The sequence below is a fragment of the Lynx rufus genome, unplaced genomic scaffold, assembly GCF_022079265.1.
Source record: "Lynx rufus isolate CCGP_SWC_20201006 ecotype Redwood Valley unplaced genomic scaffold, mLynRuf1.p SCAF_8, whole genome shotgun sequence".
NCBI lineage: Eukaryota > Metazoa > Chordata > Mammalia > Carnivora > Felidae > Lynx > Lynx rufus.
This window is the reverse complement of record NW_025814896.1, coordinates 64,340,900-64,353,669: the sequence shown is the minus strand read 5'-3', so window position 1 is coordinate 64,353,669 and position 12,770 is coordinate 64,340,900. Positions and strand designations below refer to the sequence as shown.

Here is a 12,770-nt window from a genome sequence, read left to right as displayed (position 1 = left end):
TTTCTATTTCTTCATGATTCAGTCTTCGTAGGTTGTATGTTTCTAGGAATTTACTCATTTCTCCTAGATTATTTAATTTGCTGGCATATAATTTTCATAGTAACTTTATACTTTTTTGTGTGTCTACAGTATCAGATGTAATGCATCCTTTTTCCTTCCCGATTTTGAATCCTCTTTTTTTTTTTTTCTTAATTTCACTAAAAGTTTGTCAGTTTTATCTTTTCAAAAAGCAGCTCTTAGTTTTGTTGATCTTTTCTATTGTTTTTCTGGTCTCCTTAATTTATTTTTCTTTGATCTTTATTATTTCCTTCCTTCTTCTAACATTAGGCTTATTTTTTCTTTTTCTAATTTTTTGAGGTGTAATGTACGTTATTTGAGATAGTTCTTTTTTTCCTCTTTTTTTAAGTTTATTATTTGAGAGAGAGTGCGTGGGTGCACATGTTCGTGGGGGAAGGGCAGAAAGAAAAGGAGGTAAAGAATCCCAAGCACACACTGTCAGCACAGAGTCCAACTCAGGGCTCAAACTCAAACTGTGAGATCATGACCTGAGCCAAAATCAAGAGTCAGATGCTTAACTGAGCCACCCAGGAGCCCCTTTTTATTTTTTTATGTAGGCTATGCACCCATCGTGGGGCTTGAACTCATGACCCTGAGATTAAGAGTTGCATGCTCTACCGACTAAGCCAGCCAGGCACCCCTATTTGAGATACTTTTAATGTAAACACGTATCCCATAAACTTCCCTCGTAGAAGTACTTTTATGTATCCCTTAAGTTTTAGTATGTTCTATTTCTACTTTAATTTTTTCAAGATATTTTTGATTTTGATTTTTTTGACCCATTGCTTATTTAGCGGTATATTATTTCCATATATTTGTGAATTTTCCAGTTTTCTTCTTACTAGTTACTATTTTGATTGGAAAAAATACTTGGTATGATTTCAGTCTTCTCAAATTTTTTAATACTTGTCTTATGACTTAACCTATGATCTACCTACACAAGAATGTTCCTTGTGCACTTGAGAATAATGTATTCAGCTGCTGTTGAATGGAATGGTCTACATATGTCTGTTTCATCCATTTTGTCTAAAGTATACATAGAGTCCACACCCAATTTTTTTTACTGATTTTCTGCCTGAATAATCTCTCCTTTGCTGAAAGTGAGGTATTAACATCCCCTACTATTATTGTGGTGGTGTTGTCTGTTTTTCCCTTCGAATCTGTTGGTATTTGCTTAATATATTTAGGTGCTCTGATGTTGAGTGCATACAGGCATACCTTGTTTTATTGCACTTCGCGGACTGCGTTTTTTTAACATATTGAAGCAGGTCTATTGGCACCATTTTTCAACAGCACTTGCTCACTTCATGTGTTTGTTACATTTTGGTAATTATCACACCATTTCCAACTTTTTCATTGTTATTTGTTTATGGTGATCTGTGATCAGTGATTACAACTCCCTGAAAGTTAAGATAATGGTTAGCATTTTTTAGCAATAAAGTATTTTTTATTAAGGTATGTACATTGTGTTTTTAGACATAATGCTGTAAAACACTTAACAGTTTACAATATAGTGTGAACATAACTTTTATCTGCACTGGAAAACCAAAAAATTCATTTGACTCACTTTTATCAGTGGTTCTGGAACCTACCCATATCTCCAAGGTATGTCTGTATATAGTTACAACTGTTATATCCTCTTAATTAACTGACCCATTTATCATTATATAATGGCTGCCTTTATCTGTTACAACTTTTGAGTTAAAGTGTATTTTCTTTGATATTAGTATAGCTACTCCTATGCTCGATTGGTTTCCACTTACATGAAATTTCTTTTTACATCCCCTCATCTTGAGCCTGTATGTGTCCTTGAAGCTGAAGTGAATCTCATAGGCAGTATATAGTTGGGTCTTCCTTTCTATCCATTCAGCCACTCTGTGCCATTTCATTGGAGAGTTTAATCCATTTACATTTAGAGTAATTATTCATAGGTGAGTACTTATTAATGCCATCTTATTGATGTTTTCTGGTTATTTTGTAGCTCCCGTGTTCCTTCCTCTCTCACTATCTTCCTTTGTGAATTTATGATTTTCCATAGTGTTCTGATTTGAGTCCCTTCTCTTTTCTTTTGTATATCTGTTGTACATTTTTGCTCTGTGGTTACCATGACTTGTCTTCTCTTTCTAAGAAACCTGTTTCTGTAGAACCAGTTGTATTCTGACTTTCCTGTAACCAAATATCTGCCAAGTAGTTGACCAAGTAATTTATCTTTTGGTTACCTGTGTCATCATCAAACAAAAATAAATAGATAAAAGTAAAATATTGAAAATAGCAAAGATAGCATTGAAAATAGCAAACTAGAGTAAGGAATTTGTCCTAAAACCATGTATTAAAACACATTAAGCTACAGTAGTTAATACAACCCGATAGACAAATAATAGAGATCAGAAGAGATAACTCAAAAATTTATATATATAAAAAATTATGTAAAAGGCATCACAGACCAATAAAAAACAGGTATAATTTTTTAATACTGTAGAAAAATAATTTTCATCACTTCATACATCAGCATACATTCCTAAAAGATTTAAAGAATCAATTGATAAAAATAAAACTATCCAGAAAACCTAGATGCCAGTAGTAAGTACTTCATTCGACTTGGTTGAAATATTTCCAAAACAGGGGCACCTGGGTGGCTCAGTTGGTTAAGCTTCCAACTTCAGTTCAGGTCATGATCTCATGGTTGCGGGTTCAAGCCCCACATCTGGGTTTGTGCTGACATCTCAGAGCCTGGAGCCTGCTTCAAATTCTGTGTCTCCCTCTCTCTCTGCCCCTCCCCTGCTTGTGCTCTGTCTCTCCCTCTCAAAAATAAACATTAAAAAAAAAAGATTAAAAAAAGATACTGCTTATCGTTAAATTCATATTTCCATTCCTAAGGAATGGGTAAGTATTTATCATAGGGAAATAATTGTAAAGGTGAGGAAGGGGGAACTGTCTTCATGAATACGTTCCCTATTATATTCTTTATTACAATGAAACATTAAAATCTTAAGTTTTAAGAATTATAATAATTCAACCTAATAGAATATTAGGTAGCCATTAAAAATAATGATCACGGGGCACCTGGGTGGTTCATTCAGTTAAGTGTTCAATTCTTAATTTTGGTTTTTTCAACTCTTGATTTCAACTCTTGATTTCCAGTCTTCATGGTTTGTGAGATCGAGCTTCACGTCAGGCTCTGTGCTGACAGCATGGAGTCTGGGATTCTCTCCTTCTGTCTGCCCCTCCCCTACTCGTGTGCACATACTGTCTCTCAAAATAAAGAAACATTTTTTAAAATGACCATAAAAGATTGTAATTAACGTGGGGGGAATACTAATATTATGTGAAGTCACAAATGCAGAATCCAAAATTGCATCTGTGTTTTATAGAAATCCTGGAGCTGAAAAGTACAACAGAGGAAATATAGTCAATAATATTGTAATAATGTTGTATGGTGACAGATGATGACTGCATTGCTGTGATGAACATTAAGTAATGGGTAGAGTTCTCTGATCACTATATTGTGTATCTGAACTAGTATAACATTATATATCAACTGTACTTCAGTAATTTAAAGTTTTTAAAATTTTTTTTAATGTTTATTTTTGAGAGAGCATGTGCACACACTTGAGCGGGGAAGGTGCATGGAGAAAGGGAGGCAGGATCAGAAGTGGGCTCTGCAGATAGTGGAGAGCCTGATGTGGGGCCCAAACTCACAAAGCATGAGATTATGACCTGAGCCAAAGTCAGACGTTTTTTAATTTAAAAATGAAACACAAGGGTGTCTGCGTGGCTCAGTCAATTAAGCATCCAACTCTTGATTTCAGCTCAGTCTCATGGTTTGTGAGACTGAGCCCCCTATTAGGCTCTGCACTGATAACTCAGAGCCTGCTTAGAATTCTCACCCTTCTCTTTCTCTCTGCCTCTCCTCCACTGGTGTGCACATTCTCTCAAAATAAATAAACATTTAAAAAAATAGTAAAACAAACAAAAAACACATATTGAGGTGCCTGGGTGGTTCAGTTGGTTAAGCATCTGACTGTTGGTTTCTGCTCAGGTCATGATCTCACAGTCATGAGATCGAGCCCGACATTGGGCTCCATGTGAAGCCTGCTTGGGATTCTGTCTCTCCCCCTCTCTGCCCCTCCACCAGTCGTGCACATGCTCTCTCTCTTTCTCACAAAATAAATATTTAAATAAACTTTAAAAAAATGAAACACATGCATGAAATACAAATAAAGAAGGAAAAATAGAAAAAATTAAAACAGTTAACATTAATTTTTAAAATGTGTTGAGATTGCAAGCATTTTTCTTCCTGTTTGTGTTTCTGTTATTTCTATTTTGTTTTGTTATAAAACTGGGGGGAGGGGAGCATACAGAGGAAGAACAAAGTAAATTCTGTGTCCCTCTTCTTTCCTACAATTACATATCTCCTCTAGGAAATTTATTTCCTCTTCCCACTAAAAAGTCTATAATCTATTAACGTGATTAAGTGAGAGAGGATACCTTTTGTGTACCTGAAAATGCATTTAGAAAAAGATGGATTGATGGATGCACAAATAATGTAATAAAGGAAATATAAGCAAATCATTGGTAATAATTGAATTTCAGTGGTGAGTGTATGGGTATTCACCTGACATGTTCAACTTCTGTAGTTTTGAAAATGTTCATAATAAAATGTTAGAGAAGAAATTCCTTTGAATACTTCAGTGGGGGAAATGAGAAAAATAATAGTTTTTTTTTATTTTTTTTATTTTACAAGCAGTGTTCACTAAGGAGTTATTTTCTGTCTGCATTATAAATCAACATATGTATAGCAGGCAGTGAAATACTGGCATTAACAAAGTAACATGCCACTGAAATTTACTGGATTTCTCTCTCTCTCTCTCTCTCTCTCTCTCTCTCTCTCTCTCGGTCTCTTTCTGCGTGCGTGTGTGTGTGTGTGCACGCAGCTATTTTGTTTTCCTTTATCTTACAAAAGACAGTCGTTTCCTCACCATAAACATTATGAACAAGACTACTTCTGAAGTGTGGTTGATAGATGGCCTAAGCCCTTGGGACCCACCAGTACTTATCCAGAAGCGAATACATGGCGTCCTTTACTACGTTGAACACAGAGATGACGAATTATACATTCTCACTAATGTTGGCGAGCCTACAGAATTCAAGGTAATCCTGGATTCTCCTTGTCCCTATGTGGTCTGTTCAAAAGTATCACACTTCCATCAACAACATTCTTTACGCTAAGAGTTAACTGTTTTCATAGACTTTTGGTAAACTGTAGAAATTGATGCTACCTTTCCATGCATAACCAATCCCGTTTCTCTTCCCTTAGATATAATGTCTCTACACTTTGTAATTATGCCTAAAAGATTAGCAAATGAAACCTACTTTATCCTGATTATATCATTTATGAAAGCCAAACTTAATGATTTAAAAGAACAGACTTTTATAAATTCATGACCTTATAACTTAGCAATTTGGTATTGATCTCAGCTAGGCAGTTCTGCTGGTCCCAGCCAGGCTCCTTAGTGCATCCACAGTTAGCTGGCTAGCAAATGCCTTCACTCGAACATCCATTGGTTTGTTGTGAGCTAAGCAGTAGGCCATGCTATCTCACCACACAGCAGGCTCCTTCACACAGTGATGGTCACACTGCAGCCCTGATGTGTTCTTTGGCTCTTCTGGATGCCGTGGTTATCACATTTTGTTACCTGGATCTCTTCTGACTTTGTTCCACACAGCTCATGAGAACAGCAGCTGATACCCCTGCCATTATGAATTGGGATTTATTTTTCACAATGAAGAGAAATACCAAAGTTGTAGACTTGGACATGTTTAAGGACCACTGCGTTCTATTCCTGAAGCACAGCAATCTACTTTACGTTAATGTGATTGGTCTGGCTGATGACTCGGTTCGGTCTCTGAAGGTAAGTTTAATTCTACATCCAGTTCAGTGTAACAGAACATCACATTTTGAGTGATAGCAACATACTGTTTCTTGAGTGGAATTCAATTTCAATGAAACTTGGCATACTGGGTCTTTTCATGTTTAGGGGGTTTATTTTAAAATTACTTGGAGGACCTCACTTTTAGTAAAGTTTTACTTAAAATATGAACTTCAGAAGTAGAGTTCAGTGTCACATTCCTCTTTCCACCTATCGCTATATATCATCCATCTCTGCAACTTTACGTATACTAATCACTCAGGCCAGCTTGCCGGCTAGAGCCTGACCCACTGCTGCTGCTCCCATCCCACACCCCCCCGTGGGGATAGGAGGCATGCCCACCATATTTCTGCCTTTGCAGAAATACCCTCTTCTTTTTGTTCGTTTTCTTACCTGTGGGGGTTGCGGAGGGGACCAAGAAACCTTTGGTCTCTTTCAGTAAGGGGTGGCCGTGGTCTCCACTGCAGCACAGCTGTGAATGGTGGCACATCTGCCTGGCAGGCTGACTTGCTGATATTGCCTGTGGCTGCCGGAAAAGATAATCTGCCTCCACAAGTGAACTTCTTAAAATTGGTGAATGCCAGCCTTACAACCCCATTTTAAAGCAGCATTGACATGTAGGTTAGGGGCGCCTGGGTGGCTCAGTCAGTTGAGCATCCAACTTCGGCTCAGGTCATGATCTCATGGTCTGTGAGTTGGAGGCCCATATCGGGCTCTGTGCTGACGGCTCAGAGCCTGGAGCCTGCTTCGGATTCTGTGTCTCCCTCTCTCTCTGCCCCTCCCCCGCTCATACTCTGTCTCTCTCTTTCAAAGATAAATAAACATTAACAAAAAAAATTTAAAAAACATGTAGGTTAGAAAACAGGTGCTGAAGGGAACGGGAAAGGCCTCCATTTTACTTGATATGGAAAGAGTTGTTAAACCAATTGACCACTTATACCTAGTTTGAGGACCTAGCCAAAATGGAGAGAGAAATGCCATTTGAGCATCTTGTTTGGTTAAATTTTATCCCAAATAATTGAAATCATTACCTTTTTTCTTTTTTAAGTTTATTTATTTTGAGATTTAGTTTGAGCATAGGGAAGGGCAGAGAGAGGGGGAGAGAGAGAATCCCAACCAGGTTCCTTGCTCAGCAGAGCCCAACATAGGGGTCAGTCTCACAACTGCAAGATCACTACCTAAGCCAAAATCAAGAGTCAGACACTTGACTGACTGAACCACCTCGGCTCCCCATTTTCTTTATATATTTTAGATACTAACCCTTTATCGGATATATCATTTGCAGATATCATCTCCCATTCTGTAGGTTGCCTTTTAGTTTGTTGTTTCCTTTGGTTTATTTTTGCTTTTTCTTTCCCTTCCCTTGTCTAGAAAAAAGTTGCTATGGCCAGTGTCAGAGAAATTAACTCCTGTGCTCTCTTCTAGAATATCTATGGTTTCACGTCTCACATTTAGGTCTTTAATCAATTTTGAATTTGTTTTTGTATATGGTATAAGAAAGAGGTCCGGTTTCATTCTTTTGCATGTTTTCCCAGCACCATTTGTTGAAAAGACTGTCTTTTTCCCATTGGATATCACTTCCTGCTTTGTCAAACATTAATTTACCATATAGTTGTGGGTTTATTTCTGGTTTTTCTTTTCTGTTCTGTTGATCTGTGTATCTATTTTTGTGCCAGTACCTACTGTTTAGATCACTACAGCTTTGTGATATAACTTGAAATCCAGAACTGTGATGCCTCCAGCTTTCCTTTTCTTCTTCAAGATAGCTTTGGCTATTTGGAGTCATTTGTGGCTCCATACAAATTTTAGGATTGTTTGTTCTGGTTTTGTGAAAAATGCTGTTAGTATTTTGATAGGGATTGCATTAAATGTGTAGATTGCTTTGGTAGTATAGACATTTCAACAATATTTTTTTTTCCGATCCATGAGCATGAAATGTCTTTCCATTTGTGTCATCTCTAATTTCTTTCATCAGTGTTATAATTTAGAGTTTTCAGAGTCTAGATGTTTTACCTCTTTAGGTTTATTCCTAGGTATCTTATTATTTTGGGTGTAATTGTAAATTGGATTGTTTTCTAAATTTCTCTTTCTGCTGCTTCATTATTGGTGTATACAAATGCAACAGATTTCTGTAGATTGATTTTGTATCCTGCAACTTTACTGAGTTCATTTACTAGTTCCAGCAGTTTTTTGGTGGAGTCTTTCAAGTTTTATATTTATAGTATCATGTCATGTGCAAATAGTGAAAATTTTCCTTTTTCCTTACTGATTTGGATGCCTTTTATTTCTTTTTGTTACCTGATTGTTGTGGCTAGGACTTCTAGAACTCTGTTGAATAAAAGTGGTCAGAGTGAACATCCTTATCTTGTTCCTGATCTTAAGGAAAGGCTCTCAGTTTTTCCCCATTTAGGATGATGTTAGCTGTGGGTTTTTAATAAAGGGCCTTTATTATGTAGAGCTAAGTTCCTTCTAAACCTACTTTGTTGAGGTTTTTTTTTTAATCATAAATGGACAATTTACTTTGTCAAATGCTTTTTCTGCATCTACTAAAATGATCATATGGTTCTTATCCTTTTTCTTACTGATGTGATATATCACGTTGATTGATTTGTGAATATTGAACCACTCTTGCAACCCAGGAATAAGTCCCACTTGGTCATGGTGAATGATGTTTTTAATGTATTGTTGGATTCGGTTTGCTAGTATTTTGTTGAGGATTTTTGCATCTGTGTTCATCAGGGATTTTGGCCTGTAGGTCTCTTTTTATGGTGTCTTTGTTTGGTTTTGGTATCTGAATAATGCTGTCCTCATAGAATGAATTTAGAAGTTTTCTTTTCTATTTTTTTTTGGAATAGTTTAAGAATAGGCATTAACTGTTCTTCATATGTTTGGTGGAATTCATCTGTGAAGCTGTCTGCTTCTGGCCTTTTGTTTTTTTAATTCCTGATTCAATTTCATTGCTGGTTATCAGTCTGTTCAAATTTTCTTATTTCTTTCTGTTACAGTTTCAGTAAGTTGTATATTTCTAGGAATTTTTCCATTTCTTCTAGGTTGTCCAATTTTTTGACATAATTTTTCATAATATTCTTTTATTACTTGTGTTTCTATGGCGTTTGTTGTTATTTCTCCTCATTTGTAATTTTATTTAGTTGGGTCCTTTCTCTTTTTTTTCTTGAGAAGTCTTGCTAGAGGTTTATCAACTTTATTGATTTTTTTTTTTTCCAAAGAACCAGCTCCTTGTTTCACTGATCTGTTCTATTGTAGTTGTTTGGTTTCTGTATCGCTTATTTCTGCTCTAATCTTTATTATTTCCTTCCTTCTGCTGGTAATTAGGTTTTGTTTGTTCTTTTTCTAGCTCCTTTAGGTGTAAGGTTAGGTTGTTTATTTGAGATATTTCTTCTTACAGTTGGCCTATATTGCTGTAAATTTCCCTCTTAGAACCACTTTTGCTGCATCCCAAAGGTTTTGAACCATTGTGTTTTCATTTTCATTTGTTGCCATGTACTTTTTTTATTTCTTTTATTTCCTGGTTGACCCATTGTTTAGGAGCATGTTATTTAACCTCCATGTATTTGTAGTGTTTCCATATTTTTTTCTTACAGATTTTTTTCTTTTAGTTTCATAGTGTTACAGTCAGAAAAGATGCATGGTATGACTTTGATCTTTTAAAATTTGTTGAGGCTTGTTTTGTAGCCTAATAAGTGATCTGTTCTGGAGAATGTTCCATGTGCACTTGAAAAAAATGTGTATTCTGTTTTAGGATGGAATGTTCTGAATAGATCTGTCTGTTAAATCCATCTAATCCAGTGCATCATTCAAACCCATTGTTTCCTTGTTGATTTTCTGTTTAGTTGATCTGTCTATTGATGTAAGTGCGGTGTGAAAGTGCCCTACTGTTGTTAATTATTACCAGTTAGTTCCTTTATGTTTCTTACTAACTGTTTTATGTATTTGGGTGCTCCTGTGTTGGATGCATACATTTTATAATTATCATATCTTCCCGTATTTTTCCCTTTATGATTATATGGTGTCCCTCTTTGTCTCTTGTTACAATCTTTGTTTTAAAATCTATTTTGTCTGATACCAATATTGCTACTCCAGCTTTTCTTTGATACCCATTTGCATGATCAGTGTTTCTCCATTCCCTCACTTTCAATCTGCAGGTGTTTTTAGATCTAAAATGAGTTTCCTGTAGGTAGCATATGGATGGGTCCTGGTTTTTATTCATTCTGTCACCCTGTGTCTTTTGATTAGAGCATTTAATCCATCTAGTTTTAAAGTAATTGTTGATAGATATGTATTTATTGCCATTTTTACTTGTTTTGTAGTTATTTCCGAAGTTTTTCTCTGATCCTTTCTTCTCTTTCTTTCAGGGTTTGCTGGTTTTCTTTAGTGATATATTTGGATTTCTTTCTTCTTTATTCTTTGCATATTTATTAGTAGTTTTTGATTTGTGGTTACCATTAGGTTTTTATATAGCCTCTTCTGCTTATAGCAGAAGTCTATATTAATTTGATTGTCGTTTAAGTTTGAACCAGTTCTTTACTCCTCCCCTCCCCAAGTTTTAGATATATGGTGCCATATTCTACATTGTTTTATTTTGTGAGTTACTTGACTGATTCTTTACAGAAATATTTATTTTTACTGGTTTTGTGTTTCCTAGCTTCATACTATCTTTTTTTGGTCTTTCCTTTTCACTCAGAATCCCCTTTAATATTTCTTGCAGGGCTGGTTTTATGGTCATGAACTCTTTTAGTTTTTATTTGGGAAACTCTTTGTATCTCCTTCTATACTGAGTGATAGCCTTCCTGGATATAGTATTCTTGGATACAAGTTTTTCCTATTCAGCATTTTGAATACATCATGCCACTCCTTTCTGGCTTGGACAGTTTCGCTGAAAAAACCACTGATAGCCTTATGGGGTTTCCTCTGTATATAACTGTCTTCTTTTGTCTTGGCTACATTCATTCATTCATTCATTCATTCATTTATTTTATTTTTTTTTTTTTTAGTTTTTTTTTTCAACGTTTATTTATTTTTGGGACAGAGAGAGACAGAGCATGAACGGGGGAGGGGCAGAGAGAGAGGGAGACACAGAATCGGAAACAGGCTCCAGGCTCTGAGCCATCAGCCCAGAGCCCGACGCGGGGCTCGAACTCCCGGACCGCGAGATCGTGACCTGGCTGAAGTCGGACGCTTAACCGACTGCGCCACCCAGGCGCCCCTCATTCATTTATTTTTAATGTTTATTTATTTTTGAGAGAGAGACAGAGTGCAAGTGGGGAATGAGGAGAGAGAGAGGGAGACACAGAATCCAAAGCAGGCTCCAAGCTCTGTGCTGTCAGCACAGAGCCTGATGTGCAGCTTGAACCCACAAACCATGAGATGATGACCTGAGCTGAAGTCATACGCTTAACTGACTGAACCACCCAGGCACCCCTTGACTTGCTACTTTTAATATTTTTTCTTTATCACTATATTCTGCCATTTTAATTACAATATGCCTTGCTATGGATCTGCTTTTGTTGATTTTTATCCGGGGAGGGGGTGGTGGTTCTCTGTGCATCCTGGATCTGGATTTCTTTCTCTTTCCTTCTCCAGATTAGGTAAGTTTTCATCTATTATTTCTCAAATTCTCTGCCCCCTTTTCTTTATCTTCTTATGGGACTCCTAGAATACAACTGTTACTATGTTTGATTGGAGTCACTGAGTTCCCTAAGTCCATTCTCGTTTTCCATAATTCTTTTTTCTCTCTTTTGTTCAGCTTGATTACTTTCCATTACTCTGTCTTCTAGGTAATTAATTCGTTCCTCTGCTTCCAGCCTGCTATTCATTGTATCAAGCACGTTTCTCATTTTGTTTATTGAACCCTTTATCTCTGGTATATTATTCCTTATCTGTGCTAATAGTTTTCACCGATGTCCACCATTCTTTTCTCAAGTCTGGCGAGTATCCTTACGATCATTGCTTTAAATTCTTCATCAGGCATATTACTTCTATGTTTCACTTAAATCTCTGGCTTTTTGTTCATTTGAGACAAAGCGTGTCTTCTCATTTTGTCTAAGTTTCTATGCCTATTTCTGTGTGAGGAAAGTCAACTATGTCTCTTGCTCTTGAGGGTAATGGCTTTATGAAGAAGAGGTCCTGTAGTGTCCTGCAGTATAATGTCTTCTGTTCTCCAGGGCCTGATGCTTCCAGGAATGTCTCCAGTGGAACATCATATCTGTAATTTATTCTATATCCTCTCTTTATTCCCTGACCCTTTTGGGCTTTGTTACAGTGTTTTGAGTCATCAACACATAGAATCAATACTACATTATATATTAGGTTCTACTTAAAGAAAATTTTATAGATCAGAGCCTTTCATGAACTGGATAATACTGATTAATATGCAGGGACAATGGCATACACAAAGGACAAAATCTTTAAGCCAGACTATATTATAAAATATTCCTGTATGTAACATCTCTGCCTAGTAGGCACTTCACTAAAAGATCTTTTTAAACTCCATCTGGGCAACAGAAATGTAAAATCCTTAATATATTTGCCTCCTATCTTTGGTCATCATATTACCAGTTTTTCCTGGTAATTTTTTTTTGCAAAAAGAAGCTATGATAATTTAATTGGTTATGATACTTAATTTAAGCAAATCTTGGGGAGATTTTTTGCTTTGTACTAATATCAGTTCACATGGAGACATTTGCACACTTGGGCCAGTTTTCTTTCAGTGAGATAGATGACTACGATTGCTGGTAGGATGCTAGCGCTGAACCTGTTTCTTTC

At 36.3% G+C, this 12,770-nt stretch overlaps 1 protein-coding gene across 3 annotated transcripts in view; it reads left to right on the top strand.

Moving 5' to 3' along the window:
* Window positions 1–12,770, top strand: part of PREPL (prolyl endopeptidase like) — a 58,164-nt gene that overhangs the window by 30,307 nt on the left and 15,087 nt on the right. For all 3 annotated transcript variants that reach the window (XM_047068331.1, XM_047068330.1, XM_047068329.1), the window contains 2 exons: window positions 4,992–5,208; window positions 5,784–5,969. In XM_047068331.1, the coding sequence (XP_046924287.1) occupies window positions 4,992–5,208; window positions 5,784–5,969 (403 nt within the window). The remainder of the gene's footprint in view (window positions 1–4,991; window positions 5,209–5,783; window positions 5,970–12,770) is intronic.